This window comes from Protopterus annectens, chromosome 8.part0 (assembly GCF_019279795.1).
Source record: "Protopterus annectens isolate FY-2018-M chromosome 8.part0, PAN1.0, whole genome shotgun sequence".
Classification (NCBI taxonomy): domain Eukaryota; kingdom Metazoa; phylum Chordata; order Ceratodontiformes; family Protopteridae; genus Protopterus; species Protopterus annectens.
The window spans coordinates 1,095,645,967-1,095,672,017 of NC_056741.1; the positions used below are offsets into that span (position 1 = coordinate 1,095,645,967).

At 42.0% G+C, this 26,051-nt stretch overlaps 1 protein-coding gene across 1 annotated transcript in view; it reads left to right on the top strand.

Moving 5' to 3' along the window:
• The first annotated feature begins 299 nt into the window (after window positions 1–299).
• The window catches only part of LOC122809249, a 193,265-nt gene continuing 167,513 nt past the window's right edge, over window positions 300–26,051 (top strand). Inside the window, exons 1-2 of the mRNA XM_044080575.1 lie at window positions 300–557; window positions 2,504–2,929. Coding sequence (XP_043936510.1) covers window positions 2,564–2,929 — 366 coding nt within the window. The 5' untranslated portion in view covers window positions 300–557; window positions 2,504–2,563. The remainder of the gene's footprint in view (window positions 558–2,503; window positions 2,930–26,051) is intronic.

The window sequence follows — 26,051 nt, forward strand, 5'->3', positions numbered from 1 at the left end:
CTGGATTGTTCTAGTAAAAGTCCACCCAAGTGGTTAAATATAAAAATATAATACATTATTAAGCATAAATACAGATTCTCAAATTTCAGTGTATTACCAGTCTTAGCTCAAATGTGATTCACCCAAGTATTTGCTTGTTGATACATGGTATGGTGACATTCATTTGGAAAGGAAGCAGGGGTTTCATCAGACAAGACAGTTCTTGGCTACAGCAGTAGAAGGCCTTATAACTGTAGTCTCCACCCCTTATGTAGAATATGTATTCAGGAAGTGCAGGTCTGTTCCCAGGAAGCAGATGAGGTTGAGCAGTTTGAAAACAAAGCATAAACAAGCACAAGGCTTAGGGCTACGGACTTAAAAAGAGCCGTGCTTTTTGTGTGCATCATTCTTTTCCTCTTGTTTCTTCCCTCGTGCTGCTTAATTGCAAGGGATCATGTTGCTTCCTAGTAAGGATGTAAATCACAGTGAAAAGTAAAGGCTTTAGTCACTTTTCGAAAGAAAAAGCAGAAATAATGGATTGCTAGTGTTGCAACTTCAGAGGATGAAGACTGGCAAATGTAAGTTTAAAATGAAAATGCAGACCTTAATTATGTGAATATTCACAGCATATTATGATTGATGAAATAGGCAACATGTTTTTTAGAAAAATGCTAAAAATCAGTAAGAGTTTTTCTTTTTTTTTTTTTGCAGGAACACTATATATATATATATATATATATATATATATATATATATATATATATGTCCTACTGCTATGAAATCAGTTAGAAATATGTAATATTTCTGCACTGTGTAGATGGTGCTTGTTTTAGCAATCGAGTGTACATCTGTGCTGCCTGTCAGAATGCCTATAGGGAAAGTAAATATATAGTGAATTTTGAACAGTAGGAAGGTGGTCTGTGACTGAGTAGGGTGTCATACTTCCATAGTAGCAATCAAAATAACTAGGGAAAAAGTGTTTTATTTTACTACATTTTTTGAGGAAGCACTAAACATATCTTTTTAGGTGTACCCTTTACCATGAGGCAGCATGCTAAAAGGCTGAGTAGATAATCCAGTGGTTCTATGTGCAATAATTTAGGTTAAGTTATTCTTTGATAAATTGCAGTGTAGAAATAACTACATGAGGGTATCTGAACTTGGGAGATTAAAAGATGGTCAGAATGTAACATACAAGGCCAGGTATATGAGAATAAAGTCTAGCAATTAGATAAAATTGATCTTCACTACAGAATGCTTGCATTTCATTGGGCATTACCATTTCCTATTTTTTAATTTTGTGTATAGGAAGGATGTTGCAGTGTGCAGAACAAAGCCATACCAAAACATATTAAAAGTTTAAAAAGCAGTGTGCTAAACGTAACTGTAACTGTTTGTCGTTCCCCATATTAACTAACAATACAGTATAGTACAAATGCAGTGCTGTATTAGTTGTTGATATGAATCACCTCAAACCCTCATTCAGTTGTGCCCTTACAGTAAAATTATCTGGCAGACGGTCAGCAGTGAGTGACTTGCCAACTGTTGCTTATTGTCATGTAATTAATGTTTTTTTTTTTCATGTTTGTGTCAACTATAGGAATGTTTTAAAAGCTGATTGTAAAGGTAAAGATGTGATGAAAAGATGGAGGGGTGGACTGCTATCTGGTTCTTTGAATAGTGATACGTTCCTGTTTACTGTTTTGATAAAATAAATTAAATCCCAGAAGGAACTGTAATACAGGCTAAAGTATCACCATATAGTCTCCTGTGGTTGTCCGCATCAAAAAGTTAAAGTCGTCCAACATCTTGCCATGAAAGTACATGTAGATGTGTCCTTTGCAAATGTGAAGGAGTATTATTTCAAGAGTGTTACAGCTGTTTGAAAGACTACAGTTTCTGTAACAGGGAATTTGTTAGCTAAACGGTGCATAAAATGCTTAAAGGTACTATGAGTTTGCAGTAAAATAGTGCCAAAGGCGTAGACGAATTGCCTTCCCATTCCTTTCTTTGTAAATTGTCATAAGATGCAAGGGCATGATGACAAAGTGAGCAGACCAATTTAAAATAAATAAATACTCTTCTACTTTAAGCAGTATTAGGAACTAGTGTTTTTAACTAATAAGATGCAAGGGCATGATGACAAAGTGAGCAGACCAATTTAAAATAAATAAATACTCTTCTACTTTAAGCAGTATTAGAAACTAGTGTTTTTAACTAATACATTGATAATCTATTTTGCAACTCTGAGCTTATCACTGCCCCAGTTTACCAAGCTGTAATGCCGAGTACCTTCATTCATATTGTTTAACACTTTCTAATATTCAAATATCAATAAATGTCAATCCTGAATTTGATTTGCGTATATTTCCTGATGTTCTTTTACCTCATATATTTAAACATGCTTTCATTCACATGATATTTTAGTTTCCTTGAAGAGCTAAATAATGTTTATGACTCTGGAGTATGTGGTGTATGAACTGTGTGGGTCATTAGTTTTAACAATGTTCTTTTACATCAACAGGTCTTGCTGAGTAAGGCAGTTTTATTACAGACGCTTTGATTAGAGTCATCAGAATTCAGCATGCCTCATTGCTTTGGCTTTGGCTGTTCCAGTGACACCAAGAAAAAAGAAGAGGGTATTAGCTTTTATAGATTTCCAGCTACTGAAGCCCTGGTTAAGCAATGGGTTGTTAACTGTGGCCGAGATGTGGGTAATGTAGATTCAGTTGCCCAGTTGATTCTGGATGATCCTAAGGGCTACATATTCCGAGTGTGCAGTCAGCATTTTACTGAGGACTGCTACAAACAAGACTCAAAGACAGAAGTAATCGGCTTACGGATGTGTAAAAGGCTAAAAGGCAATGCAGTCCCAACAAAGTTTGTACAACGACCTGAAAAGGCAACAAGAAGTAACAGAAATGAGAGTTGGTTTAAAAAACAAGTTTGTGTAAGTATGGATTATGCCTTGCATAAGTTGTGATGGGGCATTGTCAGGGCTTAGGAGAGGAAAGAGTGGGCTGATAAAGGTGACACAGCTACCAGGCCGAAAGTGCAAATTTTAATCTAGCTATCAGAAAGTTTCTTTCAAAAAGAGTAGCTGACAAGTGGAACTGGTTGCAAAAATAATTGTAGATGGTAAGATCTTGGATTTATTCAAGAGAGCATAGGAACGTTGGAGGACTAGAAGAGAAAAGGAGAAAGGCAAACTGTGTGAAGAGTTCTTTTTTCTGTTGCCGTGATTATGTAATGCAATGTAACAATTACTGACTGAAAGTAATTTTTTTTTACTGCACAAGCCAGACTGAAATTTGCATCAGCTTCTAATACTGTTCATACTGAAATTGCTTCATATGTCTGTGTCTTTGACTGGGACCCTCCCTTTCTTTCATCACAGTACAAGTGTAAACTCTTCTCTCTGCTGAAGCTGACTACCTTAATAAGGTGCTTTAGTTCATTGTGCTGTCCCTCACAAGAATACCACTTTTGCTTCTAGTATCAGTGCAATACAAGTTCCTTTTTTGCAACCTCTTTTGGAAGCCTTGGCATCTCTCTTGCTGCAATGCACTCATCTGCAAACTCAGCGATTGAAATAATCTCCTTATACTCATCCTCCTGTTCCTCTTCCCCTCTATCCCTTTCCATATTAGCATGTGCTGATACTTGGCTTTGTGTAGCCCTGCTAAAGAGATATTCATTGTTGTTCAAGTACTATTTATGTTGGCATCATTTTCATATTTCTGTAAATCTTTCAACCAATTGACAGACATTTGCTTTCATAAGAAGCTAAGCAGTTCTATCCTGATGAGCCAATATTGCTGGTAGTATGTTTGTAGCTTGATAGGTTATGGAGATATATTACAAGAATACAATTTATTATACTTATTATAACTTAAAATCTAGTTAAAGGCCTAGAATCTAATGAATACCCCCACTTCAAAGACTAGATGTAATGGGATCCTATCTCGCCTACATTCATAACTGATGGGTTCGGAGCCGATCCGTCGGCTCCGACTCGGCCACTATACACTAGAACGAAGTCTCTCATTGGCTGGGCTACCCCTTATCCCATAATGCACCATGCCTGCTTCCCCAGATCTCGTTTGCCGCTTTTCAAGCCGGACGTGGTCTCGACTTGGCTGGAGCTAAGTGTTTTTTTTCTTGACCTTTTGGTCTTTTTTCACTAGGGTTTCTGTCAGAATTTAAACAAACAGCTGTTTTAACAGCTTTGTGAGTGTTTGTGGTCAGTTTTGTGTAAAATTAAATTTTATTATTTTTCGCGCTACTAGTGTACTGGGCAAGGCCCGTTTAAGTTAGAGGGCTTTTGCCCTTATTGTATGTCTATCTATTTTCTTGTTGTATGACTGAAATAGTTTTCGGGCTAAGCCCGTTTAAGTTAGAGGGCTTTGGCCCACATATTTCCTTACTTCTGTGTATTTGTCCTGTTGTATCGGGCTAAGCCCGTTTAAGTTAGAGGGCTTTAGCCCATACATTAGTTACTGTTTTTTTCTAGCTATCAGTTACCTGTTTTTTCTACTGTACCCAAAATGTCTAAGGAGCAGAAATCAGGGTTCAAAAAGTGTGCAAAATGTAATTATAAAATGTCTATTACAGACAGCCATGCTGTCTGCGTGTACTGTTTAGGGCCTAAACATTTACAGGATACTTGCAGTGTGTGTCACGCTTTTTCTTCCAGGGTGCTCCAGGAGAGAAAAAACAAGCTGATTCTTAGGGGTCTGATTAAGCCTTCATTTGAAGAAGCTTTGGCTTCATCTCCAGCTTCTAAAAAGAAGAGATCGTCGGCTCCGACCAGTCCGTCGGGCCCGACACCCAAGAAGCATAGATCGTCGGCTCCGACCAGTCAGCTAAGAAACTGGGATTGACTTCTTCTTCCTCGGCTCCAATGGCTTCGGAGCAGATGGTTGAAGGGTCTGCCTCGGTGCTTCTTCCCTCGGCTCCATTGGTGTCGGAGCCGCAGGTTAGTGCATCGAGAGGCCAATCATCTACTTCGGCTCCTTTGGTCTCGGAGCCGTTGGAGGTGTGCAGCTCAGACTCTTCCCCCTCGGCTCCGGAGCCTCCTTCGGTGCCGACACTGTTGCAAATGGTTCCGGTCTCGGGTCCGATAGTGCTGGAACCCTTTCGGAGCCGATCCCCTGCTTTATCGGAGCCGAGGCAGAAGTCTTCTTGGCCCCAATCTGTTTCCTCCAAATCCTCTAGGTTGTCTGATTCGGATTTGGATAGGGTTATCCAGAGGCTGTTCCAGTCCCCAGTTTTTACTAAAATGATCTCGGCTCCAGCCCACACGGCTTCGGAGCCGATTCCACATCCCATGCATTTGATTCCTCCTCCAACCCCCTTGGAGCCGTTGGAGTCGGTGCAGGTAGAACGCAGCGGAATCGTCCAGTCAGAGCAGGGACCCCCTCGGAGTTTCTCTGCTCCGACCTTCATTCCTACCCTGTCCTCAGTGTCAGGGTTTGGTACCGGGTCTTCCTCGGTGGGGGCCGAGGGCAACACTGTGGAGCTTGCCTCTTCGATGCCCAGTCTTCCCCTCGGAGCATTGGCCGCAGGTATTCCCGGTACCGCTGTGGTCTCTCAGCAAGTGCCCTCTGCAGAGTCTGGAGGTCCTGCTTTTGAGGCCATGAGGAGTGCGCTGGCCATGACCTTGCCGGTTCAGCAGGTTTCTACCTCTCCGTCCCAAGTTTTGGGTACTGGTGCCTCTGGAGACATTCATTCCCACGACAGTGGGGCCCCAGGGCCTGAGGATACCCCCTTAGAGGGTACCCTTCTTCCGGGGGGTCCTTCTGAATCTGCTTCGGATGAACCCCCAAGGAAGAAACTGTGTAAGAGGAAGCACGTTGATTCCCAAGATGAATCCGTCACTTCAGATACTGACCTCGATGATGCGGAGGGGTCCCCTAATCGTCCTCGGATGACGTCTCCTTCTCGGATATCCTTGAGATCTTGAGACAGAGAGGCGATTGGCAATCCAAAGCCCCTACCGCTGAGGAGTCAGTTTTCCTCAAGGCCTTCGGGGCCCAGCCCTCCTCCTCCTGGGTGTCTCCACCCTTTGACGAGTTATTAGATCTAATCTCTCGGAGGGTGTGGGAACATCCTGATACAGTGGAACCGGTGCCTGCCAGGCCTAATAAGTTTCTTTCAGCCCCTCCCCAGAAGGAATTCCTCACTAAGGGTGTTGCAGTTGATGCTATGGTGGTGGCATCTGCCACTCAGCAAGACGTGGCAGAGGCTTCAACGTCTATTCATCCTCCTAATAAGGATTCTAGGAGCATGGATAGGTACGGGAAGTGTACCCTTTCTTCAGCGACCTTTACCCTGCGGTCGCTGAACTATCTCTGTCATTTTACAAGGCTCCAAAGGGACCTCCTCAAGGAGTTAGGAGAGTCCCTTGCGGGTAACCTTTCTGAGGCGTTAGCACAGACCGTAGGCGCCCAGATGACTACCCTATCTTCTATTGTCAACTCGTCCATGAGGCTCATTTCCTATGCAGCCGAAGGGGCGAGTAGAGCAGCGGGCACAGGAGTGGCTCTTAGGAGACAAGCCTGGTTACACTTGTGTCCACTCGCGGAGGCCTTTGTCTTCCTTCGCCGACATCCCCTTTGATGGGTCTTCTTTGTTTGGACCCAAGGTGAAGGACGCACTTACTCAGTGCGAGCAGGAGGGCAAGACCTTGACTGCCGTTGGGGCCCGTTTTTCTGCTCCCACTAGACCTTATCCCAAGGCCCAGAGAGGAGGGAAAATGTGGTTCAGGAAATGCCAAAAGTTCTTCTCTACTCCACCGAGTGATCCCCCCTCCAGAGGCAGGGGGGGGATTCAGGAAGACGCCACCCTAGAGGTGGCAGAGGCCCCTGTAACTCTGGAGACCGTGACTCCTTTCGTGGTTCCTCCTACCCTCAACATCCCTAGGATGTGGCCCGGCTGTGCTTCTTCTGAGCCGGTCGGGGGTCGTTTTGCGAAACACCCACAGGCTTGGGAATCGATAACCAAGGATCAGTGGGTGCTTCGCATTGTAACCGGAGGCTATCTCATCCCCTTTTTTAAGCCCCCTCCTCCTACAAAGAGAATCCTGGACGTGCCACCCAGTCAGCGGGATCTCGCAGCCGTAGAAGTTTCAAAGCTGCTAAGCAAAGGGGTCATCCAGCCCATCCCCGCCGACCAGATCGGATCAGGAACTTACTCAAGATTATTTTTGGTGCCAAAAAAGACAGGGGACGTAAGGCCCATTTTGGACCTAAGCTGTTTAAATCGTTTTGTGAAGAAGTACAAGTTCCGGGTGGTCACCCTTCAGTCCATTCTCCCGTTATTGGAGAAGGATATTTGGATGTGCTCCATAGACCTCAAGGACGCTTACTATCACATTTTGATACGTCAAGAGTCCAGGAGTCATTTACGCTTCCGCCTAGGAACCAGTCATTTCTAGTTTCGTGCACTGCCCTTTGGTCTCACCACAGCCCCCAGGGTGTTTACCAAGTGTCTGGCAGTGGTGACAGCTCACTTGAGAAGTCTAGGATTCCAAGTGTTTCCCTATCTCGACGACTGGCTCCTCACTGCCACCTCCAAGCATCTACTGATTCGAGCGCTGATGGCCACAGTAACCTTGGGTCTCTCGCTAGGAATCACTTTAAATTGGAAAAAATCTGTGCTGCGGCCATCTCAGCGTATCACCTTTATAGGTGCAGAGTTGGACACAAAAAGGATGCGGGCATTTTTGCCATCAGAGAGAATTCAGGTTCTACAATCACAGGTTCTAAATTTGTTACCCAAATCTCGAGTTCCTGCCAGACAGATTCTTCAGTTATTGGGCACGATGGCTGCAACTATCCTCCTAGTACCGTTAGCCAGGCTGCACATGCGGGTGCTGCAATGGCTATTATCGGTTCAATGGTCATACCAACAACTTCCCCTGAACCACCTGGTTCTGATTACGGACAGTTGTCGTCGGGACCTCCGTTGGTGGCTATGTCGGTCCAACCTGGACCGGGGGCGTCCTTTCACCCTTCAGCCCCCTGTTGCCACAGTGACCACGGACGCCTCCCAGATAGGGTGGGGGGGGGGTCATTATCTGGACAGGTCTGTCCAAGGCACTTGGCAGGATTGCGAAGCGCACCTTCACATCAATATCCTGGAAATGAGAGTGGCGCTTCTGATTTTACAAGCACTTCATCATGCTCTCCCCCAAGGTACTGTTGCGATTCTATCCGACAACATGTCGGTAGTTTGGCACATAAACAAGCAGGGCGGAACCAGGTCCTACCCCCGTTGCAGGGAGGCCATGAGAGTATGGCGCTGGGCCATAGCCTCTCGACGTTTCTTAGTAGCCACGCACATTCCGGGAAAAGCCAATGTGATTTCAGACAGGCTCAGCAGGACTCTCCTGTTGCCCCACGAGTGGTCCCTCAACAACAGAGTGGCTGTGCAGATTTTCGCCAAATGGGGTCTCCCTTGTTGCGACTTGTTCGCCAGCCCCAACAATGCGAAGTGCAGAGAGTTCTTCACTCCGACACCCTCTCAGGGGCAGTCTCCCAGGGACGCTCTAGCCCACAATTGGCCCCCGGGTCTGCTTTATGCCTTGCCCCCGATTCCCCTTCTCCTGAGGGTGATTCAGAAGGCTCTTCATGTCGGGTGCCACATGATTTTGGTCGCCCCACATTGGCCCCGTCAAGTTTGGTTCCCATTCCTTCAGAAGTATGCGGTACAGGGCCCCTGGATTCTGGACCCAGTGCCGGGTCTGTTGTCCAATCAGTCGGGACACTCTCATCTGTCCCTCTGGTCGTTGCGACTGGCTGCTTGGTTACTCCACTTCCATCCTTAGTTAGAGATCTTTCTCTTTCTTCGGAAGTGATGCACATCTTGTCCTCTTCCCACAAGCCGTCTACTGTTAAGCTGTATTCCAGCAAATGGAAAAGGTTTGTTTGTTGGGCCCAGCAGCGAGGCATTGATCCTCTTACGGCCCCAGTTCCGCTGGTCTTGGAATTTCTAGCTTCATTGTTTCATTCAGGTTCTTCAGTCTCCACACTTAAAGTTCAACTGGCGGCTATATCTAATTTTCATGTTGCTGTAGAGCCTTCTTTAATGGCTAACAGACTTTGCAAGTCCTTTCTTAAGGGAGCCTGGCTCCTCAGGCCTCCTGTGGCTCATCCCGTGCCCCCTTGGGACTTAAATTTGGTTCTGGCCTCTTTAACTGCCCGTCCCTTTGAGCCGGCAGCCACTTGTGATATAAAATTCCTGTCGTGGAAAACTGCCTTTCTAGTGGCAATAACTTCTGCTAAGCGGGTTTCAGAGCTTCAAGCTCTCTGTTCTTCCCCTCCTTATTTGATTTTTCACAAAGACAGAGTTTCCCTTAGATTGAATCCGTCCTTTTTGCCTAAGGTAGCATCCCCTTTTTGCATTCAGCAATCTTTGGAGCTCCCAGTTTTCTTTCCAAATTTTTCTAATAGAGCAGAATATACCTTCCACCAGTTGGATGTTCACAGGCAACTGCGTTTTTACTTAGATAGGACCACTCAGACACGAAAATCTGACCAACTGTTTGTGTCCTTTGCGGAGAATAGGTTAGGTCTACCAGTTGCCAAAACCACCATTGCCAAATGGATTAAGGATTGCATCTCTTTCATTTATTCCCAGTCAGGCAGAGAGTTGCCTTTCCCACTCAAAGCTCATTCTACCAGGGCTATGGCCACCTCTGTAGCTTTTCACTCCAAAGTTTCAATAGATGATATTTGTGCGGCTGCTACTTGGTCTTCTCCGCACACCTTCATTTCTCATTACAAGGTTGATGTGGCTTCCTGAGGCAGAGCTTCATTTGGTTCCGCAGTTCTCAGGAGTGTGTTCCAGTGAGCCACCCGGGGTTTTAGGTGCTAGGGACGCTGTCCCATCAGTTATGAATGTAGGCGAGATAGGATCCCATTACATCTTTTAGTTATGTACTTACCATAACTTTGGATGTATGGGATCCATCTCGCCTACATTCATACATACCCACCCTCCTTCCCCCTACCTTTTGGATTTGGAGGAAATATTGATCTTGCTAAGCTCTCCTCTGGAAGGGCTCTGGTTGGCTACAGTTATTGGTATGTGTTCTGTACCTGTATGTATGTATGAAAGCGAACAAACAAGATCTGGGGAAGCAGGCGTGGTGCATTATGGGATAAGGGGTAGCCCAGCCAATGAGAGACTTCGTTCTAGTGTATAGTGGCCGAGTCGGAGCCGACGGATCGGCTCCGAACCCATCAGTTATGAATGTAGGCGAGATGGATCCCATACATCCAAAGTTATGGTAAGTACATAACTAAATGTTTGTCGCATTAAAAACTAGTTTATGCTGAACAGTCTGCCATTTACATTTATTTAGTAACACTTATGGTTCTACAGATAACAAAGATATTTGTTTGAAATGTAGGAACTTGACTTGATTTTGTCAAAAGGCTCAGGATGCAGTCATTAGAAGTGGAGTGCAAACTTCCAGAGCTCGATTTGGAGGGAATACTCTTAGTTTACACTAAGATTAGGAGCGTCTTTAAAGAAACTTTCAAATTACAAGTGTTTAAGAGAGAGTACTTGGCAGAAATACTGCTTGCTGTTTTATGTTACACCTGTGTTTTGGCATATGGCTGTTATAATGACCATGTTCTGTTTATTTTGTGTACTTTAGTATGACCCTCTATGCATTACGCTCTTCCGATTGTGGCTGAAAAAGGTCGTTTTGAGTTACTCTTAACTGCTTACTACAGTACTGAAAGATTCTAAAAAGGTATAGGAGCTGATGTATGGGGAGACAGTTCTCCATTTCATTTACCAAGTGGAATTGTAAGAATTTGAGTATACCTTCTATTCAAGGAATCCAGAATAATCCTGTATGACACCTGCATCAACTCAACTTTTTAATTTTATTTCATAACCATTATTTATGTATTTGTCTGTCTGTTAATTAACATGGTAAAGCACTGACTCACACATACTTTGTTCAAATTCAGCCCAGTAACATAGTCAGGATAAGTGACTTACTCAGAGTCACACAGTAGGCAAATGGAAACTGGGAGAATCAAACCATGGACTACAGGAAACAGCTTACTAATGGTTTATAAGCTTAATCCACTGCACTGACAGGTGTTACTTTTACCTTAAATTTAGTCTCACCAGTAAACTCCATGTTCTTATCTTCCTTATCTTTAGTAATTTGGAATGCATCCCTACTAGCAGGTAGATGTTTAACTAATGCATTTATTGCTACTTCATTTAACCAAGTACTTGCAGGATATTGAAAGTTAGAGGTTTGTGTGATAGGAACCTTTGCTTATCCAATGTGTTTTTTTTGTTTTGTTTTATTTTGTACTCTAACGTTATGTAATTGAATACTGGTTTTAGACATGTAACCCCATTTTTTCCTTTACTGCTGCCGTGCCTTTGGATTTACTTACCTTTTTCTTGACCTTTTGTTTGTATGTTCTTCAGACATACAAGAATGTTGTCACGCTTTCCTTGCTGTAATCCTAGGCCTTTACCTTAGTGTCATTGTACATGTTTCTTCCACTTAAGCATTCACCTGTGAACCAGTATTGAACTGTGGATGAAGGAAGATGCTTTCCTATAACAGATCAGTTTTGAGCTGTTTATTAATTACATTTTTCTTTACGTCTTTCTCAAAGAATGGGCTAATTTGTTATTAAAAAGGAGTCTTTGGACCAGCCTGTTTATCAGTTATCAAGCTTGACAGAAAAGTAGGGTTTTTCTGCTGTAATGATGCTGATTATACTTCTAGTCGATCTCTGTGATGTGTAAGGGTGTAAAGAGAGGTACGATTTGCCTCTTGTTTCAGCAATGTGACTTTATTAAATTGTTTTCCAGTTTGAGATTACTATAACTACATTTATTGTGACTGCATGATCAAGGGCTTTGGTCTGTGTTGTGTGTAGGAGTCAAAGTGATTATGCTATTATAGTCATGGAAAGCTGTCTTTTTAGATGTATGTTTGCCTGAACTTGTGATAGAGCTGTTAAAGTACTATGATCCTTTTTGGAGATCTGATGGGTATTGTTGGCCTTTTGTGTGCGAAAGTGTGTTTCTGCTTTATATAGAATCTAGTAGGGTGGGGTGGGAGGTTGGCATAATGGTTAAGGTGTTTACCTTACATACACAAGATGCAGGGTTCGATTCTCACATGGGGTAATTGGCTAGGCTTAAAATGGCCCATAAGGGCAGTTAGCCTAGCACTGATCTATGAACATATGGAAGCTGTTTTTTGGAACTTTGCTACAAATGAGGCCTTACCTAGGATGTGCTCTTGTTTTATTTATCCAGAATTTCTGCATGGGTTTTACAGATCTGAGCTGGTGCACAGCAAATCAGTGGGTGTGGGAGATTTACTATCTGTATAAATTTCATCTGTTTAGCTTGTCAACCACGTTTGAGGGCAGCTCTCTTCTTTGGACCAAACCTCCCCTTAAGGAGTGTCATTGAGCTCTCTCCTACATCATCATCCCTCCCTGCCACTCCAGCAATCACCCAAGCCAGAATCAGGGCTTTCTGTCTCCTCCATCAGAGCAGCTGGTAAATTCAAGTTTCTTAAGTGAGTCAGTGCCTGCATGATTCTCAGTGGCACTGTGTGCATGTTTATTTTTTGGCAGAGCAACACAGTGTCTCAGTGGTAAAGGTTTATGCTTCATAACTCTGGAGTCTGGGATACAGTCCAGATCTCTGTGTGGTTTGTGTGTTCCACCCTTACCTCTTCTGGGAACTGTCACTGCTGTGAGATTTTGTGTTATGCAACTATTTTGGAATTGCTCATTTAACTTTCTGGCAGGTAACACAGAGGATTAAGGCTCTGAGGTGTTTCCCGTTTTCAAGGGAACAGGATTTAATTCCTTCCCAGTCTATTTGCTTAAAATACAAGGGCTGCCCATGAAAAAGGGCACTTATCTCCAGTAGGCTTACCCAGTTAACAAATATATAAAGTTAAGGTTTGCATTCTTTGCTTCTTGTTTTTTACCCTTATTTTATTGGAGTTTATTTTATTTTATTTTTTTATTGTAGTTTTAAAAATTATTGGTTAGGGCCAGTCAACTAGGATTTGTTTGCCATTCTCTGAATGCAAAGGGATTAAATCAAGCTAATCTGTGGGAGAAGCTGAGGGGTAGAATTTTTTTTTTTTACTTAGGGTAAGAATAGGAAAAGGTTTCCCCTTTAGGAGCCACCACTGCACTATAACTGCTGCTGTTGTGTGACTGGTATTTTTGACATTCAGTCATCCAGTCAATGTTATGCTTTAGCGTGATGGCTTTTTGAGTTGCCCTCGCCTACTGTAAATTGACTTTGGAAGCAGTTCCTAGTCTCATCTCATCGTATTTATTGGAGTGTTATACCTATAAGACGTGATTACAGGTATTTTATGTTAGGGGAGAATTATTTACAGGCAGCATGAAGTCTGTTGCACACAGATGAAAACCTATATTGTGCATTATTATACAAGTTTAAATAAATTTGTGGTATCTACCCTCATCAGCAGTGCCTATTTTTGAATCCGTTTTGAAACTAGCACTATCACTGAAGATCCTATGAACCCCTTCTCAGGAACTGGCTTGGGATCAGTGGTTTTGTTTTCCTTCTAGCGACAGAAGGAGAAGAGGGGCATCACTTATTAGCCTTACTAGAGACAACAGATTACCAGAAAGCCTGAAAATTGCTGCTTCTACCTTTTAAGAGACAAGTTTGTGATTAGTGCTACTACTTTGCTCCTTGTAATATAAGAAATGGGCACTTATTCCTCACCATCTGTGATTGGCTGTGTATGGGGCCCTTTCCTAATTAGTGTGGTTGTAGTTTTCATGCAAACACCTTCATTTTTAATTTTTGGCCATCATGCAGCTTGGCTCTCTGTTGTGCTGAGCTGCTGTTATGTGTTATTGCCAAACGAGTACAAGTATACAGATGCCAGTAACATCTGAGACAAGACTACTTATTGCTGGTGACCTTGTCAACTGCTTCTCGGGAACTGTATTGGGATTATTGATACTATTTTGCTTCTCTTGAGAAAAGAAGCAAAGGGATATTGGTTCCTAGCAGCATGTAGCTGCAGAGAGTAGTAGTAGTAGTTGTAGTAGCCAGTTAGTATCTAATAGGTAAATTACAGCTATTCATTGTAGGTAAGTACTAGGCAATCAGTCTGCAGACCATTACAAACCTAGCCAAAAAAAAAAAATAACATTCAAAGTTTCTCTCCTGCCTCAGGGAAGGCTAAACAAGATGGACAAAGGGTGAATTTAAGGCTGCCCAATCAATATCAAGGCTTACCTTGAAGTAAGCAAGGCTGCTCCTCTGGCATGTAGCGAAGTTTTCCAGATGTGAGGACTACATTGGGATATTAATCTGTCTAGCTGATGATGATTTAGTTCCTTTTAACCAGGTATTTGAAGTGCCATTCATTCTGTGAAAGAAAAGGTAGTCAAAGAGGATTGGATCTGTCATGGCTTGAAAGACTACACATAGCCCTTCGTGATGTTGTCTGTAAAACAACAAGTAAAGAGAGGGAGCTGCCAGTCAGTACTGATAAATCATTTTTGAGGCCACTGACCATTTTAGTTATGAATATTTGAGGTCTCACAGGTTGAGTGATATGTTTAGACAACTGCATGCCAAATAGTGCATTATATATAATAATGGGTCTGATGAGATATGGATAAAGGGGAATTAAGACCTCTATTGAGTTGGCAGAGATGCCTTTGGAAATAATGTTAACTAAATAGAAGGCTTTCCAAACTACTGTGGAGAAATGATGAAACAATAAGGAGTTAATCAAAAAGAGTGCCGAAATCCCTTATGACAGTGATTGGTGCGGTGTCACCCATGTGATATGTGAAAATGTTCTATTTACCAAAGTTAACAGTGCTCTACTTTTTCACATTTAAATTGAAGCCATTGTCTTTCCACCAATTGCTAACATAATTTAATCCATGTTGGAGCAGTTGTGAGTCAGTGGAAGATCAAATAACAGAACCCATTTATACTTGTGTACAAATTTAGATAACCATGGGCCCAGAATGCTGACCTGAAGATCTGTGAAATAGATACCAGCTATAAGAAGGCTCAACAGTGAGCCTGTGGTACACCATGCTTAACTTTATTGTTTTCAGGAGTGGCACCTGAGACTAACCATATAATTTGTCAGACAGCCAGTTAGCTATCCACCCACAACACAACATAATAATTTAGATCCAGATTTACAAGTCTGTCAATAACACCTGCATAGAGAATTCGAGAATAGTATCGAAGGCTTTGGCCAGGTCCAGATGTTATATATAGGTGTCTGTGTATACGTGAGTTCATATATATATATATATATATATATATATATAGAGAGAGAGAGAGAGAGATCTCTATATACATCTATGTATATGTTATATATATATATATGTATATATATATATATAGAGAGAGAGAGAGAGATAGATGGATATAGGTTCATAGGTGTGTACTAGGCTAATGGCCCCGGAGCCTTTACAAGCCTAGTCCATAGGATTACCCTGGCATCATGTCCCTGACATTCGTTCCCAGTGCCTCTATCGTGTAGAGCCACTGGAGTGATCCCCGGGTGAATTTTCCATTTCCCATCCACTCATCAAGATTTCTCTTGAAGAGGGCCGGTGAGGTGCTCTGTTTGACATGTATGGGAAGTCTATTCAATAGCATGGGCAGTCTCTGGGTTATGAACCTGTCCCTCCAACATGTTCTGTTGATTGTGCTAATGAGGGTTGAGGTCTCTGGAGCGTGTGGTCCGGAAGGATTGGGATTTCTTTAGATGTGGCATTTCTAACAGAGCTGGGTCAGACTTGACTTTGCAAGTCAAGCAGAGATCACCTCTAAGTAGGCCATATGAGACAGAGAATAGTTGGAGTTTTTTGAGTCTGTCCATATAGGACAACTGCTTAAGGCCAAGGATCATCTTTGTGAGGTACTTTTGCGGTCTCTGCAGTTGTTGCAGGTGTCTAGTGAGGTACATGCCAAATGGTGCATTGTACTCGAAGATTGGCCTAATGAGGGAAGAGTAGAGGGAGACAATGACCTCTTTCTTCTTGGATGTAAAACCCTTAGTAATGAGATATGCCACATAGGGCTTTCTGACCACAGTGGCAGTGTGGTGGTCAAAAGAGTGGTTGCTGTCAACCTATGTTCCCAGATCTCTTATAATGCATTCTGTGTTCAGTGGACTACCATCGGTGTGGTAATTAATGGGAACAGAGTTTTTCCACATTTGGCATTGAGCTTAAGGCCATGATTCTGACACCAGCCATTGGTCTCAGTGAGGCCTTTCTGCAGGATGTCAACATCACTTGGGGAGTTAATAGCTCCCAACTTGCAATCGTCTGCAAATGTTGTCAGCCAGAGTCCCTTCGTATTGGCCTGGACTTCAGAGAAGTAGATACCAAACGGAGTGGACCCAGGACCAAACCCTGTGGGACTCCACTCGTGACTGGTCGGCAGTCTGGCTTGGAGTCAGCTACTTCACACTGTGGGTTCTATCTATGAGCCAGTTTGCAACCCACCTAGTGATATAGGGGGTTGATGCCTAGCTTAGTGAGTTTTTCTATGATTCCTGAGTGGGGAATGGTATCAAAGGCCTTGGCCAGATCAAGGTAGGCTGTATGAACCACCTTGCCTTCATCCACAGCTCTGGTGACTGACTCGTAGTCGACCAGGTTGAGCAGGCATAATCTACCCTTTACAAAACCAAACTGTGTGGAATCCAGAGTTTGGATATTCCCTATATCCTTGTTTATTAGGTCCATGATTATGCATTCCATAGCTTTGCATATCAGACTCGTCAGCCTAATGGGGCGATAATTCCCAGGGTCTGTAGTCGCTCCACCTTTGTGAAGAGGTATGACTGTAGCAGTGCTCCATTCAGTAGGGACAAAGCCTGAGGTGAGGCTGTGATTGAACAGGACACAGGGGTGTGGTGCCAGTTCACACTGTAGTTCATGTAGAACACAGCCAGGGATATTGTCAAGTCCCATAGAAGCTGTATTCTTGGCCTTGGACAATTTTTTAACCTATGCAGTAGTAATATTGGGTGCCTGACAATCTACTGGTATTGTGGTTGGCCCTTTGGGGGGGTAAAGTTGGCACTGAATTTGTCAGCCAGTATTTTGGCAATATATGTTGGCTTGATATAGGAGGTACCATTGTGCAATAGCTCAGAGAAAATCTGGGTATTGTCTGGAGATTCTTTACATAACTGCAGAAGGCCTTGTGGTTATCTTTACTATCTGCTGCAATTCGGTTTTCATAGCTACCTTTAAAGGATTTGATGTGGGATAAGGGAGTTTTTTCCAGTCTTGGGACTTCATCTTATTCCACATCAGTTTCTTCCTTCTGTTCTAGATTTTGTTTATGGTAAGGGACCACCAGATTGGCTTCCTTTTTTGGAGGAGACAGTCTTGCTTCTATTGGGTATGGCAAGATCCATGCATTTGTGTATGTGTTTGTACAGTGCATTGGTGTATGATTCGGCAGTCATGCAACTATTCTTCATTTGTATGGGTGCAGTGAAGTTAGCCACCTTTGTTTTTAGGAGCCCAAAGTTAGCTTTAGAGAAGTTTTTCATGGTGGTTACCTTTGTGTGTGTGTGGCCAGATCTAACCAGGGAGGAGGTGACTATTAGTGTAGCGCAATGGTCGCCCTTGTTAGTAATGACTAGGTCAAGGATGTTGCTACCTCTAGTGGGGGTATGAATGAGCTGGTCCAGGGCATTGGAATTAATGAATTCCAGGAAAGGTTGGGCAAGTGTATTGGTACATGAGTAGTTTTCCCAGTTAACGGAGGGGTAGTTGAAGTCGCCCAGTATGAGAGCATTAGGCTGGATCCTAGTATTCTCCAGGGTGCTTACGAACAGGGAATTTGAGTCTTGGGATATGGTTGGGGACGTATAGCAGGCTATGACCTGAATAGCTGTGTTACCCAATGTTGGCTGCACTTGAAGTATCTTTGATGTGTTATGTTGGGATACCAGTCTGGAGGTGTGTGCATCCTTTATAAATATGGAAATAACACTGCCTTTATAGCTTTGGTCCAAGTTCTGGGTCCAAAAGGTGTGGAATGAGTTATAACCTGGTAGTGCTGGGGTGCTTTCTGCTGCTTTGAACCAGGCCTCTGTTTCAGCAAAATGTTGATGTTCTCCATTTTAAAGAGTGCTTCGAGCGAGTGCATTTTGAGATTTAGACTTCTCGCTTTGAGCAGCATGAGCCTCAGACTGCATTTGCTTGTAGCTGTTACAGTGGTAATTTGGTCTTTGGAACATGGTCTAAAAAGGCACTATATGGGTGGCAAGGACCTTGGCCAGTATCTGGAATCCCAGGGGTGACAGATGCAGGCCATCTCTGGCAAAGCATTGAAGTCTGTCAATCATGTCATTCCAGGCAGACCGATACTGGATCCCCTTGGAATGACACCAGAATCTTAGCCAATTGTTGAAATCAGTCATTTTCTGCTTGTACTGTGGTATTATTCTAAGTGATGGTATAATGCTGCTCAGGGCTAGGGTCATACCCGCCTGACCTACATAATCCGAGAGCTCCTCCATGTCTTTCATGTAGTTCAGGGAGGTATGTCTCAGGTCATTCACACCCACATGTACAATAACAGAGTCATATTTGTACCTGTTGCTGAGGGACTTGGGTGTGTGCGTTATGTAGTGGATCCTGGCACCTGACAGGCAGCTGACTGTTACTTTCTCCTTATTCAACCTAGTGAGTGGGACATCAGTGTGCCTCACTATCGAGTCACCTATGACTAGTGTGTTGGGCATGCTGTTTTGCCTTGGGGGCTTTGGTTGAGTGGCACACTATTTAGGAGAGTTATGTGTCTCGTGATTAGTGACTGCGGTGGTGGTGCTGCGGTAGCGTTGTCGCCTCACAGTAAGTCGCTGTCCGGTTCGATTCTCAGCTAGAGTGTCTTCTGCGTGGAGACATGCGTGAATGGGCGTACCTTAGTTGAAGGTTGTGCGGCAGAGCTGGCAACTTGGTATGTAAAAATCAACTGCCAATCATTAGCGGACCGAAGTTCCGCTGTGGCGACCCCTAACGGGAAAAGCCGAAAGACACAACAACAACACATGTCTCATGATTAGTGTTGTGTTGTGATAGAGTGCGTTTCTGCCTTGGAGGCCCTTTTAATTGAGAGCCTATGCGAAGATGGGTGTGTGGTTTGTGTTTTTATGTGAAGGCAGTGCTGGTGTGTGTTCTAGAGGGCTTTGTGTTCCATGGGGTTTGGTGCAAGTGTTGACCTTCTCCTCTTGACCAGCTCTTCCGGTCTTGGCTGGAGAGTACGTGACTTCCAGTTTGGATATATAAGTGCATCTCTCACAAGTCTGAGTGTTGGGAGGTAAGAGGAGAGGGTTGTCAGTATGCATGAGGCAGTTGCTACATTGCCTCAGGATGCCCAAGTTCACCAGGTTAATAGGAGAAAGCACAGGGAACTGACCTTTAGACATGCCTGGAGGGGTGGACATTAATAAGTACTGGAGCAGTTTTCTTGTAGAATGTTTAGTGCTGGTAGCACGTGTGTGCTACAATAATTGTAAAGAGCTAGACTAATAAACTAGTAAAATTGCAGAAGAATAGAGAACTATCAGATCTAAGGGAAAATTTATAGAGCAGACTTTTTGGCACTGCTCATAAGCTTACAAACAGTCCTGGATACAGCAAATCTGTATCTGGACTAGACTAGTTACAGGAAAGGCAGGAAACAAGCTTAGAACTCTTTTTTTTTTTACAGAAAAGCAGCTAAAACACTAAAAACAATTCAAATGAGTTGTAGCAATATTAAAGCAAATACAGTTTAAATAAATGCAATTTATTCAAACGGTATTCTGAACTGAATTCAGTTATTGTTTTATTCCATTCTGAACAGTTAAAAAGTGCCAAAAAATATACTTACCAGCTCTATATTTCCAGATTATTTGAGAAGCACACTCAGTCAGAACACAAAGAGATTCTAGCAATGGTAGATTCTTGCAAAGTGTTTTTTTTTTTAGTAAAGTAAAAAGGGAGAAATGAGGAACAGAAGATAATTCAAGGTTAAGAAACTAAGTGGGTTGGTCTTCTCAAATGCTCTCTCTGTATAAGGTAGAATGAGCTAATGATACTAGACTGAGAGGAGTGTCCCATACTGAATTTACAGTAGGGCCAGGCAACTGCAAAGCCACCAAGTATAAGAACAAGAAAACACTACAGAAATGTTTATCACAGCAGAAAAACAGCAGTGAGCCACTAAATGAAAGTTTTAAACAGATAAAGGAGCAAGGAGACTCTATCAAATGCTTTTCACTGCAAACAAATCATTTATATGATACACTTCTTGGCAAGAAATCATAACAAGCAAACAGATGTTTAATAAATGGAGAAATTTTCCAGTTAATACCCTACACACAGTGAAACTAGCTAGAAAAGATTTACAAACGGTGTGACAGTTATCAGGCCCTATGAGGCAGACAATTTTAGTACAACCATGCAAATTAGTTTATAGTTATAAAATTGTGTGTGTGTGTGTGTGTGTGTGTGTGTGTGTGTGTGTGTGTGTGTGTGTGTGTGTATGTGTATATATATATATATATATATATATATATATATATATATATATATATATGTGTGTATGTATAGATAGATATATATATATGTATAGATAGATATAGATTAGATATCTAATCTATATATATAGATGGGTAGCGTTGTCGCCTCACAGTAAGACGCTGTCCGGTTCGACTCTCAGTTAGAGCGTCTTCTGCGTGGAGACATGCATGAATGGGCATACCTTCATTGAAGTTTGTGCGTCAGGGCTGGCAACTCGGTACATAAAAATCAACTGCCAATCATTAGCGAACCGGAGTTCTGCTGTGGCAACCCCTAACCGGGAAAAGCCGAAAGTCACAACAACATATATATATATATATATATATATATATATTAGATATCTAAAATATATATATATATATATATATATATATATATATATATGTATATAGGTTGGCAACTCGGCACCACAAAAATCTACTGCCAATCATTAGTGGACCGGAGTTCCGCTGTGGCGACCCCTAACCGGGAAAAGCCGAAAAGACAAACATCAGCATATACATATATAGAGATTATATACACGTGCACACACACACACTATCACACTATATATAACCGCTATCCATTGCTTCAGTTACTTTTTCAAAGACATTAATAATACTAAACAGGCAGGATCTTCCTTTGATAAATCTGAATTTCTGAAGGTGCAGGGTTAAGAGTGTTTCAAAGTCCAGATTATGGATGTATGAGATAATAATCTGTGTAGATTTATGTATGAGGCTAGTGAGACTAATAGGTCTATAGTTGCCAGTGTCTGTGATTGGGCCACTGTTATATAATGGCATTATTACATTGTTTTCCAGGCTTCATAAATATAACCAGTGTGAAGGGTTTTAGGCTTATATTAAAATAGGTTAAACAGTGGTTCAGGTGGGCGATATTTGACACTGATGATCAGGCAGTCAGTTATATTATTGGGGCCCATGCATGCATGAGGCGTTCTTAGCTTTTGAGAGAACTGAGATACATTGTTAGATAGTAATTAAAGCAGTTCATTGGGAGTGCTGAACCTGTGGGATACCTATAATTATCGGTGGAGTACAATTTGCACTAAAGTTAGCTAGGATATTAGCTATTTCCTTTAGGTCCGAATGTGCATTATTATTTTAGACTAGTTCTGGACATTGGTTAGTATTAGTTCTTAACTTCCTGACATAATTAAATAAAGATTTGTAGTTGTTTTTGGCTTTAGTGACAATTTTATGTCCATACTCCACGTTGAACTTTCTAATGGTACCCATAAGCTCTTCACTAGTTTGCTTGGTGCTGTTAATCTTGGTAGAATAAGGCATCTTATAAGCATTAAGCATTTTTTCTTTCTTGTTATATAATTTGTTTATATGAGAATTCTACCACAGGGGGTTGTTTTAAAAATTGTTGTTCTATTTGGTGCAGATGTGGACTGTCTTAGCTTAGCTACAACTAAATAAGTAGGAGTAAAAGTCAGAGGCATAGGTAGCAGCTTTTGCAATGGGATCCATCAGAAGAGGATTGGAGTATAATTTATTTAGGTCAAAAAGTACTCCAAGAAGGTTTACTTTTGAGAATTCCATAAAACACAGATGTATTTACAGGAGTATCACCAGTGTTAATGGTAAAGTTCACCAATTTATGATCTTTAACAAGGCAGGGGATACATATGAAGATGTGCACAAAGTGGCCATATATGTGAGGACTAGATCAATGATATTGGGGCTCTGAGTAGGATTGTTAACTGTTTATAATAGAGAGTTAGCATATATAATGTTGGAGAAGTTTTGGGCATGCCGAACATGACAGTGTAGGTCAGGCAATTTATTGCTGGATAGTTGAAGTCCCCCAGTAGAAAGGTGTTGGGTTTAATTGGGATTTTGGCTACTGTGTTAATATAGCAGTTGTGCTCAGAATGGGCCACATTAATGTGTTCCAAATTAGCTTTTACTAGGTTGGAATGTCTATCAGATGGACTCTGCCCAAAAAGGCACTATGGTGTCAACAAAAACTTTGGCCAGAATGCACAATCTTTGGTGAGAGAGAGGCACACCAGTCGTGAAAAAGCAGGAATGGTTGCAGCCATCTCATCTCAAGATAATGCATACTGGATCCCTGTAAAATGACATTAGCTACATAGCCAATTATTAAAACCATTTATCCTGTCTGAGTATTGGTGTCATTCTGGGTGATGGCAAAATACCACTTAAGACTATTGTCTTTCCTGCCTCAGGCACATGCATACCAAACTCAAGTTATATCATCTGCATGTCTCACTGGGTACTTCACCTAAGGTCATTGACATCCAAATGAATCGGGTCATAATTCTATTTAACAGGAAGGAGGGATTTAAGAGTCCTTGTCACATCCAGTATCCTGGTTCCAGAAAGACTACTAGTAGCCTGTTCTTATCCAGCCTGGTAAGGGTGGTGTCTGTACTACTGTGGAGGCTTTCCGACAAGGTGCTTGAGGGTTAAAAAAGTGTTTAACTGTAAAGGTGTTGTTTCTGTAGTTAAAGTGTATTTTCTGGTTTGATTATTTAGTGTGGTGTCCATATGCCTGACAGAAGAGATGACTATTAAAACATTACTGTGATTAGATGCAGTCTCAGTGGGCCGTAAAGGCTTGGAGTCTGCACCCCTGTGACTCTTAGAGGTGTGGCCATAAAGGCCTGGAGTCTACACCCCTGTGACTCTTAGAGGTGTGTACTAGCAGTGGGTGTGAAAGGTGAATTTGGTTGTGCTGTTGTGTGAATTACTGACTGAGGTTTTTTAGTCTTTAGCCTTGGAAGCTTAGCCAGTGTTCCCTTAGCCTCACGTAAGTTGGTTTAGAGGAAGTGCTCTGTGCTGTGTATGTATGTGTATTGTGCTTACTGAATATGTTCTGAGGTGAGATGGTAGCCACCATGTTGTATTATTGTATGGTCCCAATAAAGAGTTCTCAGTAAGTATGAGGTAGTTACTATACTGACTCAAAATACCTAGTGCAATCAGGCTGGCTGCAGAAGGGGCAAAAGCTGACTGAGATTCCATATTGGCCAGAGCAGACAAAGGGGTTTAATAAAATGGGATTGGTTAATAATTTACTCTTGGTACAAGACTGAGGAGAATAATTGATTGGACTAGGAAAATGTGATAATATAGCTAAAAGATAAAATAATATGAGCTGTAACTACTGCAGCATTTTCAACTGCTAAAAAGAAGTGTAAATGTGGTAGAAATATGTCAGATCAACAAGGTTATCGTGGAAACTTTAAATCAAGTAGCTTTACACAGAATGCTAATGTGGTCTGCACCTAATTAGTAAAACCAATGAGCAAAGGCTTGTCTAACCCAATAGATCCAGACACAGTATTTTTATTTATTTATCTTTATTTTTACAGTTAACTTAAACAGCCCACCCACCCAGTTATCCTTTTCAGTCACAACCTGGGTCAGATGTCAAAGCAGGTCAGGCTTAATATTTAAGATCTTCCCCTCACAGTTACAAGGTACAGGGTTTCATTCTGACCTCTGGTTTATTGGCTAGAATTGTAAGTCTGCAGACTGATTGTAATTTACCTATGACTCACATCCAACAAAGTTTATGCAGTGTTAATAAGAAGAAAAGAAAAATTAAAACAAATACAGAACAGAGTTAAAATAAGAAACTAGGTAAATAATATGATGAAAATACAATTTAATATTATAACAGTTGAGTATACAATAGCAAATATGGACAGAATATACTGTTGAAAAATTCTAGCAACAGTGAGTACTGGCTTTTGTCAGTTGCAGCAGTTGTCGCTGAAGCAGATGCACTTCGATTCCATTTGCAAGTGCAGCAAAGATTTTTTTTTCATAAATTGTTGAAGATTTTCGCAGTTTTTATTTTCGGAAAGAGCTGGGCCAATACAGCTGGTCCTACTCCAGAGGGTGTTTTTTTTTTTCCTGCGGCCAGTTTGACTCTAGATGTGGTCAAGTTGAGCATATTTTTGGCTGTTCCTAAGAGGTAGTTTTGTTCTGTGATTTGTAGTAACCATATAAGTGGAGGGCAATAGTATAGAGTTAGAATTTTGTAAATCGGAGAATTAAAGAGAAAAGAAGTTCTGTTAGTAATGGGTAGCCAGTATGCCTTTTTGCATAAGATGCCATGATGACAACTTCTAACTTATTGCAGTGCAAACCTTTCTTCTTTCGGCTTTTCCCGGTTAGGGGTCGCCACAGCGGATCACCTATCCGCTCATGATTGGCAGTGGAGTTTTACAATGTCAAGTTGCCAGCCCTGCGCCCAACCTTCCACAGAAGGCACACACAAGCACTTGCTCATGCCTAGAGCCAACTTAGAGTGTCCAATCCACCTACAGCATGTCTTTGGGATGTGGGAGGAAACCGGAGCACCCGGAGGAAACTCACACGCCCACAGGGAGGATATGCAGACTCTGCACAGAAGGCACCCCAGCTGAGGATTGAACCACATAACCTCTTGCTGTTAGGTGGCAATGCTAACTGCTGCACCACCGTGGCTGCCCATAGCAGTGCAAACCTAAGCATCTTATTTTCAGCTACTTGAATTTTTTGTTTGTTCTGTGCTGAGTGAAGTGATGTGTGAGGGGGACATATTCAATCTTTGGTATTAGAATATATTAGGCTAAAGCCATTCTGGCAAGTGATGAGAGGTGGTGTGTGAGACAGTAACAAAGTTTTAGTGGTGATAAAACAAATGTTGAGCAACAAAAATAAAGTTCCAGTTTGTTAACATTATGAGAGGAGAGTATATTTTTTTTGGAACTGTTAATTTACAGTTTGGTTTTGTGGAACCAGTTACAGAGTTTGAACTGAGACAGTTTTTTTTTAAAGCAGTGTTTGGTGTGTTATAAGTAGTAGAATGTCCTCTGCAAACATGACTGACTATTCTGTCAATCCTGTGACTGGGTAAGTCATGTGTGATGTCTTTAAGAAATCAGGAGAGTAGTAAAAATTCTAGGCCTGAGCCTTGTGTGATTCCTGTCTTCAGAGTTCACATTTACAAATATTTGCCAACATACTGTTTGAAATGTTTGTTATGCAAGCAGAGTTTATTTAAATCGGAGCATGACGTTTTCACCAGAACGGTATTGTTGCAGTTTGAGTAATAGCCTGTGGTTTATATTTTTGAAGGTGCGTGTCATATCTACAAAGAGACCTGTAATAATTAGGTCACCATTTCTGCTGCTAGACATACTATCTGTAGCTAACAATAATGCAGTTTGGGTACTAGAGCCATTCCTAAAGGCATGTGGATGACCACAAAGTAGCCCATTGCTATTTATATATTTAAACAACTATTGTTAGATTAGTGTTTCAAAGACTTTAGTAATGGAGTAGAGGTTTGAGATAAATCTCGGTTCCTTTAGTTGTGTAGGGGAGTGAATTTTTGGTAGCGGAATAACTGAGTGCTTGAATGCAAGTGGAACTGCACCTTTAGTTAATGAGAGATTAAATGAGT